Source organism: Mesoplodon densirostris, chromosome 18 (genome assembly GCF_025265405.1).
Source record: "Mesoplodon densirostris isolate mMesDen1 chromosome 18, mMesDen1 primary haplotype, whole genome shotgun sequence".
NCBI lineage: Eukaryota > Metazoa > Chordata > Mammalia > Artiodactyla > Ziphiidae > Mesoplodon > Mesoplodon densirostris.
The window spans coordinates 52,704,876-52,729,389 of NC_082678.1; the positions used below are offsets into that span (position 1 = coordinate 52,704,876).

The window sequence follows — 24,514 nt, forward strand, 5'->3', positions numbered from 1 at the left end:
ATTCCTGGAGAAATATCCTCCAAATATGAATTCTGTGCATTTAACAAACATAAGATTAAAAATAAATCATAGAACTTTTTTAGGTAAGCTGAGCCATATACTGTGAGGTTTGGCCAGAAAGTTGGCTCAGGTTTTTCCATAAGATGCTACGGGAAACCCGAATGAACTTTTTGGCCAACTCAACATATACTTGCATGTTGGTTCTGGCTAATCTTAGGGGCTAATTTTCTAGAAAGCTTATGATTTATAAAATGAAACTTTATATTTTCTAAGAGTTTAACAATGAGTTTGGCTTACTTTTGAATCAGTAATTTGAAACTAATGGGGGGTGTCTTTTCTCGTTTTCTGTTTCAGAACGGTCGAGAAATTAGAGCCTTAGCTGGTTCTTTTCTGTATTTAATTGAAATTCTTACACGTTGTAATCATATGAATGTTTGTGAATACCTTTTTGGGTTTTTTTTCAGAATGAAATTCACCAGAATTAGGACTCCCAAAAAATCTAAGAAAAGGTCTAAGAAATCTGAAGCAGCTGATGAAGATTTTGAGTCTCCGACTAGAAAGGTAATTGAAATATTAGGGTGTCCTGTAAGTAGTATTCTGTTTTGTAAAACAATAACTATTACTATTGGAAGTGATACGCCAAAAGAAGATTCACATACTTCATAGATTGGTTATGTTAACTATAACCCTATATTATTTTTTGCTATTTCATTCCTCGAGTTAGCTTATTAAGAGATCAACATATCTTATTGTGAGATGAAAGCAATTGATAAAGACAGTATCGTTTACCTAGAAAAAGTTTTCTTAGTGACAGTTATATTCCAATCTTTTCCCCTAAGGCTGCTTATGGAAATAAGTGTGACTGCATTTTTTCTGTAGATTAGAGGCTAACAAGTGGGGTCTCTCAACCCTGGTACTGTTGACATTGTGTGCTGGATACTTCTTTGTTGTGGGGAACCGTCTTGTACATTGTAGGATGTTTAGCAGTAATCGTGGCCTCTGCCCGTGAGATGCCAGTAGCCCCCCAACTGCCCTAGCTATGACAAGCAAAATACCTCCAGTCATTGCTAAATATCCCCTGGAGGGAAAAATCACCCCCAGTTGAAAACCACTATCCTAAAGGGAGAGGTTGTATATATAAGAATAGTTTAGCTGATTTTGTAGAGTAAACTGCTTATCCCTCATGATGAGAGAATTGGATTCTCTCCTGGGTGAGTAGGTACAAGTGTGTGTGTGTGTATGTGTGTTGAAAAAGCCACCAGGGTGGTTCTGATGTAATCCTTGGGTGAAAGCCACTGCCACAGAAAGTTGGTATCTCTTTTGTTTTTATTTAACAACTCTCTTTTTTTTCCGCTTGGGGGGGTGCTTCTTATCTCACTCTAGGTACTATGCTTGGTACTCTTGTCATTAATCTCATAAAGTAAATATTTAACCCTGTTTTGAAGGACAGTGGCGCCAAAGGAGGTGAAAACATTTTTGAGAGTTGACATGATATATGATGGAATTTAAGCTGGGGATGGGGAAAAGGGGTACCAGGGGCTGATAAATAAGGAGAAAGTAGAGAGCTGTCAGGACGGAAGTTCCTGTTTTAGTCAGGAGTAACCAAGTGTGAGCTGGGAGGACAGGCAGCTAGGTCAGAAAGGAGGGTGTTGGAAATGACTGGTTTTTGAGATGATAGGATTATGGTTGATTTTGATTTTCTTCATTTTTCTGTTTTTTGTTTTTCTATAAACATGAACTTTCTAAAACTTTTATCAGAAAAATAACTATTAGGAAAAAAAAACCCCAGATTTCAGGTAATAGCAGAACTACATGCCAAAATGCATGTGGATATTTTTTTCACACATTGACTAAAACATGTCTTTCTTAACTGTTTCAATGATGGAGTCGTTAATTTAAATTTAGCTGGATTATTTTGAATTCTAACTTATCCTAAGGTTCATCAGCCTGTCAGAAATTTTGCTGGGGACTTCCCTGGTGGCACAGTGGTTAAGAATCCACCTGCCAATGCGGGGGACACGGGTTCGAGCCCTGGTCCGGGAAGATCCCACATGCCGCGGAGCAACTAAGCCCGTGCGCCACAACTACAGAGCCTGCGCTCTAGAGCCCGCAAGGCACAGCTACTGAGCCCACGCACCCCAACTACTGAGACCACACACCTAGAGCCTGTGCTGTGCAACAAGGGAAGCCACCACAATGAGAAGCCCGCGCACTGTAATGAAGATCCAACCCAGCCAAAAATCAATCAATCAAATAAATTTATGAAAAAGAAAAAAAAATTTTGCTAACACAACAACAAAAATCTGTCACTCTACTACTATAAAGCAGATCCTTAACATTCCTAACCTCCTTGTGTATGTTCTGAATATCCATGCCTATTCTTTTTTTTATATTTTATTTTTATTTTTAATTAAAAAAATTTTTTTTCCGTACCTATTCTTTTTAATGTTTTTAAAAGACATTTTAAAAGTTTTGGGAATTCCCTGCGGGTCCAGTGGTTAGGACTCCGCGCTTCCACTGCGGGGGCACAGGTTCGATCCCTGGTGTGGGAACTAAGATCCTGCGTGTCACAAGGCGCAGTCCAAAAAATTTTTTTTTAAGTTTTTAAAAACAGCAAACATTTGTTTAAAAGACACAGTAGTAGGGCTTCCCTGGTGGCGCAGTGGTTGAGAGTCCACCTGCCGATGCAGGGGACACGGGTTTGTGCCCCGGTCCGGGAAGATCCCACATGCCGTGGAGCGGCTGGGCCCGTGAGCCATGGCCGCTGAGCCTGCGCGTCCGGAGCCTGTGCTCCGCAACGGGAGAGGCCACAACAGTGAGAGGCCTGCGTACCGCAAACAAACAAACAAACAAACAAAAGACACAGTAGTATATAAATTTAAAAGTGAAAACTTTTACAAGTTTCTCTTTCCTGTTTAGGGGGAACCCACTTTTTTTTCTTCATTGCTATCTCTTACTTTTTAGAAAGATTCTACTGAACTTTTAAATGCTACTTATATTATTTATTTACTTGGATTTAATTTTGTTTGTTTGTTTATTTATTTGACTGCCTTGGATCTTCATTGCTGTGCGTGGGCTTTCTCTAGTTGTGGCGAGCGGGGTCTACTCTTCATTGCAGTGTGCGGGCTTCTCATTGCGATGGCTTCTCTTGTTGCAGAGCACAGGCTCTAGGTGCTCCAGCTTCAGTAATTTTGTGGCACACAGGCTCTAGAGCACAGGCTCAGTAGTTGTGGCGCATGGGCTTAGTTGCTCCATGGCATGTGGGATCTTCCCGTACCAGAGATTGAACCCGTGTCCCCTGCATTAGCAGGTGGATTCTTAAGCACTGTGCCACCAGGGAGGTCCCCAGGGGGAACCCTCTTTTAATAGTTACAAGTTCACCTGTCCAGACTTTTTCCTATCCTTAAATATTTATATGTCATTTTTAAAAGGGATCATATAATGTGAACTATTTTGCAGCTTGCTTGCTATGTGTTTTTAATCCAAATGTAAAAACCTGTAGAACTCAGAATATGGCAAATACATTATCTGGAAGATAATATTTAAATGCACAAGATCCCTTAGTACATCAGTGGTAGAGCCGGGCCTGAAGGCCAGACTTTATTCTTATCAGTGCTCTTTTCCATACCTACTACCTTTTCAGCCTCTCTCCAAAGGATTCAGCCTAAAAGTGACTAAAATCAAAGAATAGATGCCATGAAGATAATGGGGAAATAACCAATAATTCTAATCTGTAGAGACATCTGTTTGTTTGTTTGTTCGTTTGTTTTGGCTATTGTGCCTCTGACACGAGCTCACGATAATAATACTAACAACTCATTAACATTTTCTTCTAGTACATTTATCATTTCATTTTAAGATGTAAAATTTTAATCTGTCTGTAATTTATTTTGTCTCATATTTATCCAGAGGGTTAAAATTTGTCCCAGTACTATTTATTAACTACTTCTTTGCCCACTAACTTGAGTGCTACTATTACCATATACCAAATTCTTAAATACACACTTATGTCTCTTTCTGGTTTTCTAATCGGTTCTATTAAGTTGCCTGCCTATTCATGCATCAGTGCTATGCTTTTAATCATGATAGCCTTATAATCCATTTTAATTTTCTAGACGTATAATTCCTTTGCTACTTATCTTCAAAAGAAAAGGTTTTCTTGTTGTTCTGGCAAGTTTTTTCTAACAAATGAACTGAGGGAGTTAAAAATAAAGTTGATGGAGCCTTTTTTTTAAGGGTACTAAATAGTATAAGAGGCAGGCGGTAACTCTTAATAGCACACTAAAACACTGAAAAGTCTTATTTGTTTTATTTGTAGTAAATGTCCACTATAATTTTTACTTAATTAGTAAATTTTGGGATCCTAGGCTTGTTCACCGTGTACCTGTTTCTTGGAAATAGTTAGAATAATTTCTTTATTTTTAACTAAAACAGTATAAAGGGAATGGAAATGATATGTATAGAGTTCCGAGCATGCATCAGACTTCACATGTTTGTATGTAATATGTTCATTACAAATTCTGTGGGGTGGGTGGTACTATTCAAAGGCTATAGAGCAAACAGAGGCCAACAGTAATTAACACATTTGTACACAAGCATAGGGGGCCTTGAAACTTTTTATTGACGCATAATATATAAAGTACACAAATTATAATTGTATAACTTGATGTGACATTGAGATTTGAATGTAGGTTTAACTTTAAAGCTCTTTTTCTTCCTAATATGTAATGTTTATCAACTAAGGGAGCCTTCCTTTTTTTATCGCATTACATAAAATAATAGATCCATGTTTAGAATTTATGTTGCTTGAAATAAGTGCTTTCTTTCTTCTTTTAAATTGATAGGCAAGCAAGAAGCGAGGGACAGTCGATGACAGGACTTCTTGGAAAACAGTCCCCAAATATTTATCACCAATGGGGAAGACTGGAGACAGGGTTTTCTCTCCACCCAAATCCAGTAATATTCTGGATTATTTTAGAAAGACTTTACCCACAAATGAGAAAACTCAGACAGCAAAAAAGTACAAGATAAAGTCATCCACACCGTTGCCTGCTGACCGTGACAAAGACTGTAAAACACCTTTGGAAATGTCCTCAAATACAGAGAATAAGAAGAGAGGAAAGAGACTTAATTTATCTCATCAACTAAGTCATATTAAAACTGAAAATGAATCTGCAATTGAAATTAACAGTGATGATAGCAAGGAAGACTCCAGTTTAAGTAACAATTTTGTGGAAAGTAGTACTTCTGCTTTACTCTATAAGAAACATGTCGAGGTACTTGCAGAAAGTATTCAAGATACCAAAAAACAATCAAGCACTATGACCTCCAAAGAAAGTTCTAAGAAAGTAAGTCCTAAACAAGAGCCCTCAAAAACTGATCTCAGCAAATTGAGGAAAAGGAATCACAGAGAGATAATAGATCTATCTGATAGTTTACCCTTAGCAGAGGAACTAAATCTCCTTAAAAGAGATGGTAATGATAGTAAACAGATAATGCCTTCCCTAACTAACGAAATTGAAAATACTGCAAATGATGCAGAATCTAGAGATAATCTAACTAAAACAGCCCAGTTAAATGATAGTACAATAACTGTCTCATATGAGGAATTTTTAAAAAGTCACAACGAAAGTAAAGTAGAACAGGCACCAGACTCTACAGTGTCTATTTGTATTCCTTCTGAAACTGTTGACGATGCAGCCAAAAGTGGTTGTATGACTGACCCAGAAACCTATGAGATTTCCCAACAGGTCCGCTTTAAGACAGTCACTGTTGTTGCACAAGTTCACCCCATCCCCCAAGAAAAGACAGGGCAAATACCCTCAACTTTCTTGAAACAAAAGCAGGTGGAAATGGAAAATAGTCTGTCTCATCCTAAGAATGAACAGACGATTCAGAAAAGAAGATCTAATGTCGTTATATATGAGGAAGAACTAGAATTGACAGTGTTGGAAGCTGGAGGTTCTGAAGCTGTGAAACCAAGATGCACTCTAGAAGAAAGACAGCAGTTTATGAAAGCATTTAGGCAGCCAACATCAGATGCACTTAAACATGGAGTCAAAAAGTCTTCTGATAAGCAGAAAGAGCTCAATGAAAAATCTTTAAATGAGGAAGGAAGAGACAATAATTCTAAAAACATCATGGAAAATCCTAATATCCAAATGGTTTCAAATAATGGCAATTCACAGACACATGCTGATAAAGGAGGTTTTCCTAAGGAGAAAAGTAAAAAGCTGAAGAAAAAGAATAAAAAAATCTTAGATACTGGTGCTATTCCAGGTGAAAATAGAGAGAGAAACAGTCAAGAGAAAGAATCAACTTTTTCCTTTAAAGAGAAACAAAATCAAAAATGGCTTAGAAGGATTTTAAGACAAAAGAAAACAGACGTTTTCAAAAACGGCACATTACTTAACAGCAAAAACCTTGTTTGTGAAGGTGCAGCCGATGATGACCCTCCAAAAATTTCCTCTCCGTGTAGCAATAAGTCTCCAAGAAAAACTGGCATACCAGTTAAGGATAAGGTTATACACTCTAAAGCTGAGACTGAAGACAGCTCGGTATATGTTTCTACACCGAAACAAAGCAGCAGCACACCTGCTACAGTCATCGTTAGAGGTACTGATTCTGAAGACGCACAAGACGATAGTCCAGTAAAAGCTTCCACTCCAAAAGCAGCGAACTTACCAGGGAAGCGTAGCTTATATACGGCGGAATTAATAACAGTATCCTCTGATTCAGAGAGTCCTATTAGGTAAAGTTTTGTTTTGTTCTCAAGTTCTAAATATTCTGCATGTATTATTAGATGTGAAGGGAAATATGTCAAGCACTGAAGAATTTTTTTGCTAGAACACAGCTGATTTATAAGAAAAAGAAAACAGGGTTTCAAAAATGTTGCTTATTTTCCATCTTTAATTTATAAAGTCAGGCATGATTTCAGAAGAATTCTAGATGTATTTTAGATGCGTTTTAAACTCTTATTTATCATAGTTGTTAATTCCTGGAGAAATATCCTCCAAATATGAATTCTGTGCATTTAACAAACATAAGATTAAAAATAAATCATAGAACTTTTTTAGGTAAGCTGAGCCATATACTGTGAGGTTTGGCCAGAAAGTTGGCTCAGGTTTTTCCATAAGATGCTACGGGAAACCCGAATGAACTTTTTGGCCAACTCAACATATACTTGCATGTTGGTTCTGGCTAATCTTAGGGGCTAATTTTCTAGAAAGCTTATGATTTATAAAATGAAACTTTATATTTTCTAAGAGTTTAACAATGAGTTTGGCTTACTTTTGAATCAGTAATTTGAAACTAATGGGGGGTGTCTTTTCTCGTTTTCTGTTTCAGAACGGTCGAGAAATTAGAGCCTTAGCTGGTTCTTTTCTGTATTTAATTGAAATTCTTACACGTTGTAATCATATGAATGTTTGTGAATACCTTTTTGGGTTTTTTTTCAGAATGAAATTCACCAGAATTAGGACTCCCAAAAAATCTAAGAAAAGGTCTAAGAAATCTGAAGCAGCTGATGAAGATTTTGAGTCTCCGACTAGAAAGGTAATTGAAATATTAGGGTGTCCTGTAAGTAGTATTCTGTTTTGTAAAACAATAACTATTACTATTGGAAGTGATACGCCAAAAGAAGATTCACATACTTCATAGATTGGTTATGTTAACTATAACCCTATATTATTTTTTGCTATTTCATTCCTCGAGTTAGCTTATTAAGAGATCAACATATCTTATTGTGAGATGAAAGCAATTGATAAAGACAGTATCGTTTACCTAGAAAAAGTTTTCTTAGTGACAGTTATATTCCAATCTTTTCCCCTAAGGCTGCTTATGGAAATAAGTGTGACTGCATTTTTTCTGTAGATTAGAGGCTAACAAGTGGGGTCTCTCAACCCTGGTACTGTTGACATTGTGTGCTGGATACTTCTTTGTTGTGGGGAACCGTCTTGTACATTGTAGGATGTTTAGCAGTAATCGTGGCCTCTGCCCGTGAGATGCCAGTAGCCCCCCAACTGCCCTAGCTATGACAAGCAAAATACCTCCAGTCATTGCTAAATATCCCCTGGAGGGAAAAATCACCCCCAGTTGAAAACCACTATCCTAAAGGGAGAGGTTGTATATATAAGAATAGTTTAGCTGATTTTGTAGAGTAAACTGCTTATCCCTCATGATGAGAGAATTGGATTCTCTCCTGGGTGAGTAGGTACAAGTGTGTGTGTGTGTATGTGTGTTGAAAAAGCCACCAGGGTGGTTCTGATGTAATCCTTGGGTGAAAGCCACTGCCACAGAAAGTTGGTATCTCTTTTGTTTTTATTTAACAACTCTCTTTTTTTTCCGCTTGGGGGGGTGCTTCTTATCTCACTCTAGGTACTATGCTTGGTACTCTTGTCATTAATCTCATAAAGTAAATATTTAACCCTGTTTTGAAGGACAGTGGCGCCAAAGGAGGTGAAAACATTTTTGAGAGTTGACATGATATATGATGGAATTTAAGCTGGGGATGGGGAAAAGGGGTACCAGGGGCTGATAAATAAGGAGAAAGTAGAGAGCTGTCAGGACGGAAGTTCCTGTTTTAGTCAGGAGTAACCAAGTGTGAGCTGGGAGGACAGGCAGCTAGGTCAGAAAGGAGGGTGTTGGAAATGACTGGTTTTTGAGATGATAGGATTATGGTTGATTTTGATTTTCTTCATTTTTCTGTTTTTTGTTTTTCTATAAACATGAACTTTCTAAAACTTTTATCAGAAAAATAACTATTAGGAAAAAAAAACCCCAGATTTCAGGTAATAGCAGAACTACATGCCAAAATGCATGTGGATATTTTTTTCACACATTGACTAAAACATGTCTTTCTTAACTGTTTCAATGATGGAGTCGTTAATTTAAATTTAGCTGGATTATTTTGAATTCTAACTTATCCTAAGGTTCATCAGCCTGTCAGAAATTTTGCTGGGGACTTCCCTGGTGGCACAGTGGTTAAGAATCCACCTGCCAATGCGGGGGACACGGGTTCGAGCCCTGGTCCGGGAAGATCCCACATGCCGCGGAGCAACTAAGCCCGTGCGCCACAACTACAGAGCCTGCGCTCTAGAGCCCGCAAGGCACAGCTACTGAGCCCACGCACCCCAACTACTGAGACCACACACCTAGAGCCTGTGCTGTGCAACAAGGGAAGCCACCACAATGAGAAGCCCGCGCACTGTAATGAAGATCCAACCCAGCCAAAAATCAATCAATCAAATAAATTTATGAAAAAGAAAAAAAAATTTTGCTAACACAACAACAAAAATCTGTCACTCTACTACTATAAAGCAGATCCTTAACATTCCTAACCTCCTTGTGTATGTTCTGAATATCCATGCCTATTCTTTTTTTTATATTTTATTTTTATTTTTAATTAAAAAAATTTTTTTTCCGTACCTATTCTTTTTAATATTTTTAAAAGACATTTTAAAAGTTTTGGGAATTCCCTGCGGGTCCAGTGGTTAGGACTCCGCGCTTCCACTGCGGGGGCACAGGTTCGATCCCTGGTGTGGGAACTAAGATCCTGCGTGTCACAAGGCGCAGTCCAAAAAATTTTTTTTTAAGTTTTTAAAAACAGCAAACATTTGTTTAAAAGACACAGTAGTAGGGCTTCCCTGGTGGCGCAGTGGTTGAGAGTCCACCTGCCGATGCAGGGGACACGGGTTTGTGCCCCGGTCCGGGAAGATCCCACATGCCGTGGAGCGGCTGGGCCCGTGAGCCATGGCCGCTGAGCCTGCGCGTCCGGAGCCTGTGCTCCGCAACGGGAGAGGCCACAACAGTGAGAGGCCTGCGTACCGCAAACAAACAAACAAACAAACAAAAGACACAGTAGTATATAAATTTAAAAGTGAAAACTTTTACAAGTTTCTCTTTCCTGTTTAGGGGGAACCCACTTTTTTTTCTTCATTGCTATCTCTTACTTTTTAGAAAGATTCTACTGAACTTTTAAATGCTACTTATATTATTTATTTACTTGGATTTAATTTTGTTTGTTTGTTTATTTATTTGACTGCCTTGGATCTTCATTGCTGTGCGTGGGCTTTCTCTAGTTGTGGCGAGCGGGGTCTACTCTTCATTGCAGTGTGCGGGCTTCTCATTGCGATGGCTTCTCTTGTTGCAGAGCACAGGCTCTAGGTGCTCCAGCTTCAGTAATTTTGTGGCACACAGGCTCTAGAGCACAGGCTCAGTAGTTGTGGCGCATGGGCTTAGTTGCTCCATGGCATGTGGGATCTTCCCGTACCAGAGATTGAACCCGTGTCCCCTGCATTAGCAGGTGGATTCTTAAGCACTGTGCCACCAGGGAGGTCCCCAGGGGGAACCCTCTTTTAATAGTTACAAGTTCACCTGTCCAGACTTTTTCCTATCCTTAAATATTTATATGTCATTTTTAAAAGGGATCATATAATGTGAACTATTTTGCAGCTTGCTTGCTATGTGTTTTTAATCCAAATGTAAAAACCTGTAGAACTCAGAATATGGCAAATACATTATCTGGAAGATAATATTTAAATGCACAAGATCCCTTAGTACATCAGTGGTAGAGCCGGGCCTGAAGGCCAGACTTTATTCTTATCAGTGCTCTTTTCCATACCTACTACCTTTTCAGCCTCTCTCCAAAGGATTCAGCCTAAAAGTGACTAAAATCAAAGAATAGATGCCATGAAGATAATGGGGAAATAACCAATAATTCTAATCTGTAGAGACATCTGTTTGTTTGTTTGTTCGTTTGTTTTGGCTATTGTGCCTCTGACACGAGCTCACGATAATAATACTAACAACTCATTAACATTTTCTTCTAGTACATTTATCATTTCATTTTAAGATGTAAAATTTTAATCTGTCTGTAATTTATTTTGTCTCATATTTATCCAGAGGGTTAAAATTTGTCCCAGTACTATTTATTAACTACTTCTTTGCCCACTAACTTGAGTGCTACTATTACCATATACCAAATTCTTAAATACACACTTATGTCTCTTTCTGGTTTTCTAATCGGTTCTATTAAGTTGCCTGCCTATTCATGCATCAGTGCTATGCTTTTAATCATGATAGCCTTATAATCCATTTTAATTTTCTAGACGTATAATTCCTTTGCTACTTATCTTCAAAAGAAAAGGTTTTCTTGTTGTTCTGGCAAGTTTTTTCTAACAAATGAACTGAGGGAGTTAAAAATAAAGTTGATGGAGCCTTTTTTTTAAGGGTACTAAATAGTATAAGAGGCAGGCGGTAACTCTTAATAGCACACTAAAACACTGAAAAGTCTTATTTGTTTTATTTGTAGTAAATGTCCACTATAATTTTTACTTAATTAGTAAATTTTGGGATCCTAGGCTTGTTCACCGTGTACCTGTTTCTTGGAAATAGTTAGAATAATTTCTTTATTTTTAACTAAAACAGTATAAAGGGAATGGAAATGATATGTATAGAGTTCCGAGCATGCATCAGACTTCACATGTTTGTATGTAATATGTTCATTACAAATTCTGTGGGGTGGGTGGTACTATTCAAAGGCTATAGAGCAAACAGAGGCCAACAGTAATTAACACATTTGTACACAAGCATAGGGGGCCTTGAAACTTTTTATTGACGCATAATATATAAAGTACACAAATTATAATTGTATAACTTGATGTGACATTGAGATTTGAATGTAGGTTTAACTTTAAAGCTCTTTTTCTTCCTAATATGTAATGTTTATCAACTAAGGGAGCCTTCCTTTTTTTATCGCATTACATAAAATAATAGATCCATGTTTAGAATTTATGTTGCTTGAAATAAGTGCTTTCTTTCTTCTTTTAAATTGATAGGCAAGCAAGAAGCGAGGGACAGTCGATGACAGGACTTCTTGGAAAACAGTCCCCAAATATTTATCACCAATGGGGAAGACTGGAGACAGGGTTTTCTCTCCACCCAAATCCAGTAATATTCTGGATTATTTTAGAAAGACTTTACCCACAAATGAGAAAACTCAGACAGCAAAAAAGTACAAGATAAAGTCATCCACACCGTTGCCTGCTGACCGTGACAAAGACTGTAAAACACCTTTGGAAATGTCCTCAAATACAGAGAATAAGAAGAGAGGAAAGAGACTTAATTTATCTCATCAACTAAGTCATATTAAAACTGAAAATGAATCTGCAATTGAAATTAACAGTGATGATAGCAAGGAAGACTCCAGTTTAAGTAACAATTTTGTGGAAAGTAGTACTTCTGCTTTACTCTATAAGAAACATGTCGAGGTACTTGCAGAAAGTATTCAAGATACCAAAAAACAATCAAGCACTATGACCTCCAAAGAAAGTTCTAAGAAAGTAAGTCCTAAACAAGAGCCCTCAAAAACTGATCTCAGCAAATTGAGGAAAAGGAATCACAGAGAGATAATAGATCCATCTGATAGTTTACCCTTAGCAGAGGAACTAAATCTCCTTAAAAGAGATGGTAATGATAGTAAACAGATAATGCCTTCCCTAACTAACGAAATTGAAAATACTGCAAATGATGCAGAATCTAGAGATAATCTAACTAAAACAGCCCAGTTAAATGATAGTACAATAACTGTCTCATATGAGGAATTTTTAAAAAGTCACAACGAAAGTAAAGTAGAACAGGCACCAGACTCTACAGTGTCTATTTGTATTCCTTCTGAAACTGTTGACGATGCAGCCAAAAGTGGTTGTATGACTGACCCAGAAACCTATGAGATTTCCCAACAGGTCCGCTTTAAGACAGTCACTGTTGTTGCACAAGTTCACCCCATCCCCCAAGAAAAGACAGGGCAAATACCCTCAACTTTCTTGAAACAAAAGCAGGTGGAAATGGAAAATAGTCTGTCTCATCCTAAGAATGAACAGACGATTCAGAAAAGAAGATCTAATGTCGTTATATATGAGGAAGAACTAGAATTGACAGTGTTGGAAGCTGGAGGTTCTGAAGCTGTGAAACCAAGATGCACTCTAGAAGAAAGACAGCAGTTTATGAAAGCATTTAGGCAGCCAACATCAGATGCACTTAAACATGGAGTCAAAAAGTCTTCTGATAAGCAGAAAGAGCTCAATGAAAAATCTTTAAATGAGGAAGGAAGAGACAATAATTCTAAAAACATCATGGAAAATCCTAATATCCAAATGGTTTCAAATAATGGCAATTCACAGACACATGCTGATAAAGGAGGTTTTCCTAAGGAGAAAAGTAAAAAGCTGAAGAAAAAGAATAAAAAAATCTTAGATACTGGTGCTATTCCAGGTGAAAATAGAGAGAGAAATAGTCAAGAGAAAGAATCAACTTTTTCCTTTAAAGAGAAACAAAATCAAAAATGGCTTAGAAGGATTTTAAGACAAAAGAAAACAGACGTTTTCAAAAACGGCACATTACTTAACAGCAAAAACCTTGTTTGTGAAGGTGCAGCCGATGATGACCCTCCAAAAATTTCCTCTCCGTGTAGCAATAAGTCTCCAAGAAAAACTGGCATACCAGTTAAGGATAAGGTTATACACTCTAAAGCTGAGACTGAAGACAGCTCGGTATATGTTTCTACACCGAAACAAAGCAGCAGCACACCTGCTACAGTCATCGTTAGAGGTACTGATTCTGAAGACGCACAAGACGATAGTCCAGTAAAAGCTTCCACTCCAAAAGCAGCGAACTTACCAGGGAAGCGTAGCTTATATACGGCGGAATTAATAACAGTATCCTCTGATTCAGAGAGTCCTATTAGGTAAAGTTTTGTTTTGTTCTCAAGTTCTAAATATTCTGCATGTATTATTAGATGTGAAGGGAAATATGTCAAGCACTGAAGAATTTTTTTGCTAGAACACAGCTGATTTATAAGAAAAAGAAAACAGGGTTTCAAAAATGTTGCTTATTTTCCATCTTTAATTTATAAAGTCAGGCATGATTTCAGAAGAATTCTAGATGTATTTTAGATGCGTTTTAAACTCTTATTTATCATAGTTGTTAATTCCTGGAGAAATATCCTCCAAATATGAATTCTGTGCATTTAACAAACATAAGATTAAAAATAAATCATAGAACTTTTTTAGGTAAGCTGAGCCATATACTGTGAGGTTTGGCCAGAAAGTTGGCTCAGGTTTTTCCATAAGATGCTACGGGAAACCCGAATGAACTTTTTGGCCAACTCAACATATACTTGCATGTTGGTTCTGGCTAATCTTAGGGGCTAATTTTCTAGAAAGCTTATGATTTATAAAATGAAACTTTATATTTTCTAAGAGTTTAACAATGAGTTTGGCTTACTTTTGAATCAGTAATTTGAAACTAATGGGGGGTGTCTTTTCTCGTTTTCTGTTTCAGAACGGTCGAGAAATTAGAGCCTTAGCTGGTTCTTTTCTGTATTTAATTGAAATTCTTACACGTTGTAATCATATGAATGTTTGTGAATACCTTTTTGGGTTTTTTTTCAGAATGAAATTCACCAGAATTAGGACTCCCAAAAAATCTAAGAAAAGGTCTAAGAAATCTGAAGCAGCTGATGAAGATTTTGAGTCTCCGACTAGAAAGGTAATTGAAATATTAGGGTGTCCTGTAAGTAGTATTCTGTTTTGTAAAACAATAACTATTACTATTGGAAGTGATACGCCAAAAGAAGATTCACATACTTCATAGATTGGTTATGTTAACTATAACCCTATATTATTTTTTGCTATTTCATTCCTCGAGTTAGCTTATTAAGAGATCAACATATCTTATTGTGAGATGAAAGCAATTGATAAAGACAGTATCGTTTACCTAGAAAAAGTTTTCTTAGTGACAGTTATATTCCAATCTTTTCCCCTAAGGCTGCTTATGGAAATAAGTGTGACTGCATTTTTTCTGTAGATTAGAGGCTAACAAGTGGGGTCTCTCAACCCTGGTACTGTTGACATTGTGTGCTGGATACTTCTTTGTTGTGGGGAACCGTCTTGTACATTGTAGGATGTTTAGCAGTAATCGTGGCCTCTGCCCGTGAGATGCCAGTAGCCCCCCAACTGCCCTAGCTATGACAAGCAAAATACCTCCAGTCATTGCTAAATATCCCCTGGAGGGAAAAATCACCCCCAGTTGAAAACCACTATCCTAAAAGGAGAGGTTGTATATATAAGAATAGTTTAGCTGATTTTGTAGAGTAAACTGCTTATCCCTCATGATGAGAGAATTGGATTCTCTCCTGGGTGAGTAGGTACAAGTGTGTGTGTGTGTATGTGTGTTGAAAAAGCCACCAGGGTGGTTCTGATGTAATCCTTGGATGAAAGCCACTGCCACAGAAAGTTGGTATCTCTTTTGTTTTTATTTAACAACTCTCTTTTTTTTTCCGCTTGGGGGGGTGCTTCTTATCTCACTCTAGGTACTATGCTTGGTACTCTTGTCATTAATCTCATAAAGTAAATATTTAACCCTGTTTTGAAGGACAGTGGCGCCAAAGGAGGTGAAAACATTTTTGAGAGTTGACATGATACATGATGGAATTTAAGCTGGGGATGGGGAAAAGGGGTACCAGGGGCTGTTAAATAAGGAGAAAGTAGAGAGCTGTCAGGACGGAAGTTCCTGTTTTAGTCAGGAGTAACCAAGTGTGAGCTGGGAGGACAGGCAGCTAGGTCAGAAAGGAGGGTGTTGGAAATGACTGGTTTTTGAGATGATAGGATTATGGTTGATTTTGATTTTCTTCATTTTTCTGTTTTTTGTTTTTCTATAAACATGAACTTTCTAAAACTTTTATCAGAAAAATAACTATTAGGAAAAAAAACCCCCAGATTTCAGGTAATAGCAGAACTACATGCCAAAATGCATGTGGATATTTTTTTCACACATTGACTAAAACATGTCTTTCTTAACTGTTTCAATGATGGAGTCGTTAATTTAAATTTAGCTGGATTATTTTGAATTCTAACTTATCCTAAGGTTCATCAGCCTGTCAGAAATTTTGCTGGGGACTTCCCTGGTGGCACAGTGGTTAAGAATCCACCTGCCAATGCGGGGGACACGGGTTCGAGCCCTGGTCCGGGAAGATCCCACATGCCGCGGAGCAACTAAGCCCGTGCGCCACAACTACAGAGCCTGCGCTCTAGAGCCCGCAAGGCACAGCTACTGAGCCCACGCACCCCAACTACTGAGACCACACACCTAGAGCCTGTGCTGTGCAACAAGGGAAGCCACCACAATGAGAAGCCCGTGCACTGTAATGAAGATCCAACCCAGCCAAAAATCAATCAATCAAATAAATTTATGAAAAAGAAAAAAAAATTTTGCTAACACAACAACAAAAATCTGTCACTCTACTACTATAAAGCAGATCCTTAACATTCCTAACCTCCTTGTGTATGTTCTGAATATCCATGCCTATTCTTTTTTTTATATTTTATTTTTATTTTTAATTAAAAAAATTTTTTTTCCGTACCTATTCTTTTTAATGTTTTTAAAAGACATTTTAAAAGTTTTGGGAATTCCCTGCGGGTCCAGTGGTTAGGACTCCGCGCTTCCACTGCGGGGGCACAGGTTCGATCCCTGGTGTGGGAACTAAGATCCTGCGTGTCACAAGGCGCAGTCCAAAAAAATTTTTTTTAAGTTTTTAAAAACAGCAAACATTTGTTTAAAAGACACAGTAGTAGGGCTTCCCTGGTGGCGCAGTGGTTGAGAGTCCACCTGCCGATGCAGGGGACACGGGTTTGTGCCCCGGTCCGGGAAGATCCCACATGCCGTGGAGCGGCTGGGCCCGTGAGCCATGGCCGCTGAGCCTGCGCGTCCGGAGCCTGTGCTCCGCAACGGGAGAGGCCACAACAGTGAGAGGCCTGCGTACCGCAAACAAACAAACAAACAAACAAACAAAAGACACAGTAGTATATAAATTTAAAAGTGAAAACTTTTACAAGTTTCTCTTTCCTGTTTAGGGGGAACCCACTTTTTTTTCTTCATTGCTATCTCTTACTTTTTAGAAAGATTCTACTGAACTTTTAAATGCTGCTTATATTATTTATTTACTTGGATTTAATTTTGTTTGTTTGTTTATTTATTTGACTGCCTTGGATCTTCATTGCTGTGCGTGGGCTTTCTCTAGTTGTGGCGAGCGGGGTCTACTCTTCATTGCAGTGTGCGGGCTTCTCATTGCGATGGCTTCTCTTGTTGCAGAGCACAGGCTCTAGGTGTTCCAGCTTCAGTAATTTTGTGGCACACAGGCTCTAGAGCACAGGCTCAGTAGTTGTGGCGCATGGGCTTAGTTGCTCCATGGCATGTGGGATCTTCCCGTACCAGAGATTGAACCCGTGTCCCCTGCATTAGCAGGTGGATTCTTAAGCACTGTGCCACCAGGGAGGTCCCCAGGGGGAACCCTCTTTTAATAGTTACAAGTTCATCTGTCCAGACTTTTTCCTATCCTTAAATATTTATATGTCATTTTTAAAAGGGATCATATAATGTGAACTATTTTGCAGCTTGCTTGCTATGTGTTTTTAATCCAAATGTAAAAACCTGTAGAACTCAGAATATGGCAAATACATTATCTGGAAGATAATATTTAAATGCACAAGATCCCTTAGTACATCAGTGGTAGAGCCGGGCCTGAAGGCCAGACTTTATTCTTATCAGTGCTCTTTTCCATACCTACTACCTTTTCAGCCTCTCTCCAAAGGATTCAGCCTAAAAGTGACTAAAATCAAAGAATAGATGCCATGAAGATAATGGGGAAATAACCAATAATTCTAATCTGTAGAGACATCTGTTTGTTTGTTTGTTCGTTTGTTTTGGCTATTGTGCCTCTGACACGAGCTCACGATAATAATACTAACAACTCATTAACATTTTCTTCTAGTACATTTATCATTTCATTTTAAGATGTAAAATTTTAATCTGTCTGTAATTTATTTTGTCTCATATTTTTTTTTTTTTTTTTTGTGGTACGCGGGCCTCTCACTGTTGTGGCCTCCCCCGTTGCGGAGCACAGGCTCCGGAAGCGCAGGCTCCGGAAGCGCAGGCTCAGCGGCCATGGCTCACGGGCCCAGCCGCTCCGCGGCATGTGGGATCTTCCCAGACCGGGGCACGAACCCGTTTCCCCTGCATCGGCAGGCGGACTCTCAACCACTGCGCCACCAGGGAAGCCCTTGTCTCATATTTATCCAGAGGGTTAAAATTTGTCCCAGTACTATTTATTAACTACTTCTTTGCCCACTAACTTGAGTGCTACTATTACCATATACCAAATTCTTAAATACACACTTATGTCTCTTTCTGGTTTTCTAATCGGTTCTATTAAGTTGCCTGCCTATTCATGCATCAGTGCTATGCTTTTAATCATGATAGCCTTATAATCCATTTTAATTTTCTAGACGTATAATTCCTTTGCTACTTATCTTCAAAAGAAAAGGTTTTCTTGTTGTTCTGGCAAGTTTTTTCTAACAAATGAACTGAGGGAGTTAAAAATAAAGTTGATGGAGCTTTTTTTTTAAGGGTACTAAATAGTATAAGAGGCAGGCGGTAACTCTTAATAGCACACTAAAACACTGAAAAGTCTTATTTGTTTTATTTGTAGTAAATGTCCACTATAATTTTTACTTAATTAGTAAATTTTGGGATCCTAGGCTTGTTCACCATGTACCTGTTTCTTGGAAATAGTTAGAATAATTTCTTTATTTTTAACTAAAACAGTATAAAGGGAATGGAAATGATATGTATAGAGTTCCGAGCATGCATCAGACTTCACATGTTTGTATGTAATATGTTCATTACAAATTCTGTGGGGTGGGTGGTACTATTCAAAGGTTATAGAGCAAACAGAGGCCAACAGTAATTAACACATTTGTACACAAGCATAGGGGGCCTTGAAACTTTTTATTGACGCATAATATATAAAGTACACAAATTATAATTGTATAACTTGATGTGACATTGAGATTTGAATGTAGGTTTAACTTTAAAGCTCTTTTTCTTCCTAATATGTAATGTTTATCAACTAAGGGAGCCTTCCTTTTTTTATCGCATTACATAAAATAATAGATCCATGTTTAGAATTTATGTTGCTTGAAATAAGTGCTTTCTTTCTTCTTTTAAATTGATAGGCAAGCAAGAAGCGAGGGACAGTCGATGACAGGACTTCTTGGAAAACAGTCCCCAAATATTTATCACCAATGGGGAAGACTGGAGACAGGGTTTTCTCTCCACCCAAATCCAGTAATATTCTGGATTATTTTAGAAAGACTTTACCCACAAATGAGAAAACTCAGACAGCAAAAAAGTACACGATAAAGTCATCCACACCGTTGCCTGCTGACAGTGACAAAGACTGTAAAACACCTTTGGAAATGTCCTCAAATACAGAGAATAAGAAGAGAGGAAAGAGACTTAATTTATCTCATCAACTAAGTCATATTAAAACTGAAAATGAATCTGCAATTGAAATTAACAGTGATGATAGCAAGGAAGACTCCAGTTTAAGTAACAATTTTGTGGAAAGTAGTACTTCTGCTTTACTCTATAAGAAACATGTCGAGGTACTTGCAGAAAGTATTCAAGATACCAAAAAACAATCAAGCACTATGACCTCCAAAGAAAGTTCTAAGAAAGTAAGTCCTAAACAAGAGCCCTCAAAAACTGATCTCAGCAAATTGAGGAAAAGGAATCACAGAGAGATAATAGATCTATCTGAAAGTTTACCCTTAGCAGAGGAACTAAATCTCCTTAAAAGAGATGGTAATGATAGTAAACAGATAATGCCTTCCCTAACTAACGAAATTGAAAATACTGCAAATGATGCAGAATCTAGAGATAATCTAACTAAAACAGCCCAGTTAAATGATAGTACAATAACTGTCTCATATGAGGAATTTTTAAAAAGTCACAACGAAAGTAAAGTAGAACAGGCACCAGACTCTACAGTGTCTATTTGTATTCCTTCTGAAACTGTTGACGATGCAGCCAAAAGTGGTTGTATGACTGACCCAGAAACCTATGAGATTTCCCAACAGGTCCGCTTTAAGACAGTCACTGTTGTTGCACAAGTTCACCCCATCCCCCAAGAAAAGACAGGGCAAATACCCTCAACTTTCTTGAAACAAAAGCAGGTGGAAATGGAAAATAGTCTGTCTCATCCTAAGAATGAACAGACGATTCAGAAAAGAAGATCTAATGTCGTTATATATGAGGAAGAACTAGAATTGACAGTGTTGGAAGCTGGAGGTTCTGAAGCTGTGAAACCAAGATGCACTCTAGAAGAAAGACAGCAGTTTATGAAAGCATTTAGGCAGCCAACATCAGATGCACTTAAACATGGAGTCAAAAAGTCTTCTGATAAGCAGAAAGAGCTCAATGAAAAATCTTTAAATGAGGAAGGAAGAGACAATAATTCTAAAAACATCATGGAAAATCCTAATATCCAAATGGTTTCAAATAATGGCAATTCACAGACACATGCTGATAAAGGAGGTTTTCCTAAGGAGAAAAGTAAAAAGCTGAAGAAAAAGAATAAAAAAATCTTAGATACTGGTGCTATTCCAGGTGAAAATAGAGAGAGAAACAGTCAAGAGAAAGAATCAACTTTTTCCTTTAAAGAGAAACAAAATCAAAAATGGCTTAGAAGGATTTTAAGACAAAAGAAAACAGACGTTTTCAAAAACGGCACATTACTTAACAGCAAAAACCTTGTTTGTGAAGGTGCAGCCGATGATGACCCTCCAAAAATTTCCTCTCCGTGTAGCAATAAGTCTCCTAGAAAAACTGGCATACCAGTTAAGGATAAGGTTATACACTCTAAAGCTGAGACTGAAGACAGCTCAGTATATGTTTCTACACCAAAATGAAGCAGAAGATGTGTAAGAAGTAGCAGCACACCTGCTACAGTCATCGTTAGAGGTACTGATTCTGAAGACGCACAAGACGATAGTCCAGTAAAAGCTTCCACTCCAAAAGCAGCGAACTTATCAGGGAAGCGTAGCTTATATACGGAACAGTATCCTCTGATTCGGAGAGTCGTATTAGGTAAAGTTTTGTTTTGTTCTCAAGTTCTAAATATTCTGCATGTATTATTAGATGTGAAGGGAAATATGTCAAGCACTGAAGAATTTTTTTGCTAGAACACAGCTGATTTATAAGAAAAAGAAAACAGGGTTTCAAAAATGTTGCTTATTTTCCATCTTTAATATTATAAAGTCAGGCATGATTTCAGAAGAAATCTAGATGTATTTTAGATGCGTTTTAAACTCTTATTTATCATAGTTGTTAATTCCTGGGAGAAATATCCTCCAAATATGAATTCTGTGCATTTAACAAACTAAGATTAAAAATAAATCATAGAACTTTTTTAGGTAAGCTGAGCCATATACGGTGAGGTTTGGCCAGAAAGTTGGCTCAGGTTTTTTCCATAAGATGCTACGGGATGGGCTTCCCTGGTGGCGCAGTGGTTGAGAGTCCGCCTGCCGATGCGGGGGGACGCGGGTTCGTGTCCCGGTCCGGGGGATCCCGCATGCCACGGAGCGGCTGGGCCCGTGAGCCGTGGCCGCTGAGCCTGCTTTGTCCGGAGCCTGTGCTCCGCAACGGGAGAGGCCACGTCGGTGAGAGGCCCGCGTACCGCAAAAAAAAAAAAAAAAAAAAAAAAAAGATGCTACGGGAAACCCGAATGAACTTTTTGGCCAACCAACATATACATGCATGTTGGTTCTGGCTATCCTTAGGGGCTAATTTTCTAGGAAAGCTTATGATTTATAAAATGAAACTTTATATTTCTAAGAGTTTAACAATGAGTTTGGCTTACTTTTGAATCAGTAATTTGAAACTAATGGGGGTGTCTTTTCACGTTTTCTGTTTCAGAACGGTCGAGAAATTAGAGCCTTAGCTGGTTCTTTTCTGTATTTAATTGAAAATTCTTACACGTTATAATCATATGAATGTTTGTGAATACCTTTTTGGGGTTTTTTTTCAGGAATGAAATTCACCAGAATTAGGACTCCCAAAAAATCTAAGAAAAGGTCTAAGAAATCTGAAGCAGCTGATGAAGATTTTTGAGTCTCCGACTAGAAAGGTAATTGAAATATTAGGGTGTCCTGTAAGTAGTATTCTGTTTTGTAAAACAATAACTATTACTATTGGAAGTGATACGCCAAAAGAAGATTCACATACTTCATAGATTGGTTATGTTAACAATAACCCTATATTATTTTTTGCTATTTCATTCCTCGAGTTAGCTTATTAAGAGATCAACATATCCTTATTGTGAGATGAAAGCAATTGATAAAGACAGTATCGTTTACCTAGAAAAAGTTTTCTTAGTGACAGTTATTTTCCAATCTTTTCCCCTAAGGCTGCTTATGGAAATAAGTGTGACTGCATTTTTTCTGTAGATTAGAGGCTAACAAGTGGGGGTCTCTCAACCCTGGTACTGTTGACATTGTGTGCTGGATACTTCTTTGTTGTGGGGACCGTCTTGTACATTGTAGGATGTTTAGCAGTAATCGTGGCCTCTGCCCGTGAGATGCCAGTAGCCCCCCAACTGCCCTAGCTATGACAAGCAAAATACCTCCAGTCATTGCTAAATATCCCCTGGAGGGAAAAATCACCCCCAGTTGGAAAACCACTATCCTAAGGGAGAGGTTGTATATATAAGAATAGTTTAGCTGATTTTGTAGAGTAAAACTGCTTATCCCTCATGATGAGAGAATTGGATTCTCTCCCTGGGTGAGTAGGTACAAGTGTGTGTGTGTGTATGTGTGTTGAAAAAGCCACCAGGGTGGTTCTGATGTAATCCTTGGATGAAAGCCACTGCCACAGAAAGTTGGTATCTCTTTTGTTTTTAGTTAACAACTCTCATTTTTTTTTCCGCTTGGTGGGTGCTTCTTATCTCACTCTAGGTACTATGCTTGGTACTCTTGTCATTAATCTCATAAAGTAAATATTTAACCCTGTTTTGAAGGACAGTGGCGCCAAAGGAGGTGAAAACATTTTTGAGAGTTGACATGATACATGATGGGAATTTAAAGCTGGGGATGGGGAAAAGGGGGGTACCAGGGGCTGTTAAATAAGGAGAAAGTAGAGAGCTGTCAGGACGGAAGTTCCTGTTTTAGTCAGGAGTAACCAAGTGTGAGCTGGGGAGGACAGGCAGCTAGGTCAGAAAGGAGGGTGTTGGAAATGACTGGGTTTTTGAGATGATAGGATTATGGTTGATTTTGATTTTCTTCATTTTTCTGTTTTTTGTTTTTCTATAACATGAACTTTCTAAAACTTTTATCAGAAAAAATAACTATTAGGAAAAAAAACCCCCCAGATTTCAGGTAATAGCAGAACTACATGCCAAAATGCATGTGGATATTTTTTTTCACACATTGACTAAAACATGTCTTTCTTAACTGTTTCAATGATGGAGTCGTTAATTTAAATTTAGCTGGATTATTTTGAATTCTAACTCATCCTAAGGTTCATCAGCCTGTCAGAAATTTTGCTGGGGACTTCCCTGGTGGCACAGTGGTTAAGAATCCACCTGCCAATGCGGGAAGACACGGGTTCGAGCCCTGGTCCGGGAAGATCCCACATGCCGCGGAGCAACTAAGCCCGTGCGCCACAACTACAGAGCCTGCGCTCTAGAGCCCGCAAGGCACAGCTACTGAGCCCACGCACCCCAACTACTGAGACCACACACCTAGAGCCTGTGCTGTGCAACAAGGGAAGCCACCACAATGAGAAGCCCGCGCACTGTAATGAAGATCCAACCCAGCCAAAAATCAATCAATCAAATAAATTTATGAAAAAGAAAAAAAAATTTTGCTAACACAACAACAAAAATCTGTCACTCTACTACTATAAAGCAGATCCTTAACATTCCTAACCTCCTTGTGTATGTTCTGAATATCCATGCCTATTCTTTTTTTTATATTTTATTTTTATTTTTAATTAAAAAAATTTTTTTTCCGTACCTATTCTTTTTAATGTTTTTAAAAGACATTTTAAAAGTTTTGGGAATTCCCTGCGGGTCCAGTGGTTAGGACTTCCGCGCTTCCACTGCGGGGGCACAGGTTCGATCCCTGGTGTGGGAACTAAGATCCTGCGTGTCACAAGGCGCAGTCCAAAAAAATTTTTTTAAGTTTTTAAAAACAGCAAACATTTGTTTAAAAGACACAGTAGTAGGGCTTCCCTGGTGGCGCAGTGGTTGAGAGTCCACCTGCCGATGCAGGGGACACGGGTTTGTGCCCCGGTCCGGGAAGATCCCACATGCCGTGGAGCGGCTGGGCCCGTGAGCCATGGCCGCTGAGCCTGCGCGTCCGGAGCCTGTGCTCCGCAACGGGAGAGGCCACAACAGTGAGAGGCCTGCGTACCGCAAACAAACAAACAAACAAACAAACAAAAGACACAGTAGTATATAAATTTAAAAGTGAAAACTTTTACAAGTTTCTCTTTCCTGTTTAGGGGGAACCCACTTTTTTTTCTTCATTGCTATCTCTTACTTTTTAGAAAGATTCTACTGAACTTTTAAATGCTGCTTATATTATTTATTTACTTGGATTTAATTTTGTTTGTTTGT

General features: G+C 38.3%; 1 protein-coding gene across 1 annotated transcript in view; it reads left to right on the forward strand.

Moving 5' to 3' along the window:
- The window catches only part of LOC132478207 (uncharacterized), a 46,436-nt gene extending 25,527 nt beyond the window's left edge, over positions 1 to 20,909 (forward strand). The window contains exons 9-14 of the mRNA XM_060081197.1: positions 465 to 561; positions 4,845 to 6,751; positions 7,458 to 7,554; positions 11,838 to 13,744; positions 14,451 to 14,547; positions 19,071 to 20,909. Of these exons, the coding sequence (XP_059937180.1) occupies positions 465 to 561; positions 4,845 to 6,751; positions 7,458 to 7,554; positions 11,838 to 13,744; positions 14,451 to 14,547; positions 19,071 to 20,807 (5,842 nt within the window). The 3' untranslated portion in view covers positions 20,808 to 20,909. The remainder of the gene's footprint in view (positions 1 to 464; positions 562 to 4,844; positions 6,752 to 7,457; positions 7,555 to 11,837; positions 13,745 to 14,450; positions 14,548 to 19,070) is intronic.
- Positions 20,910 to 24,514: the final 3,605 nt, after the last annotated feature.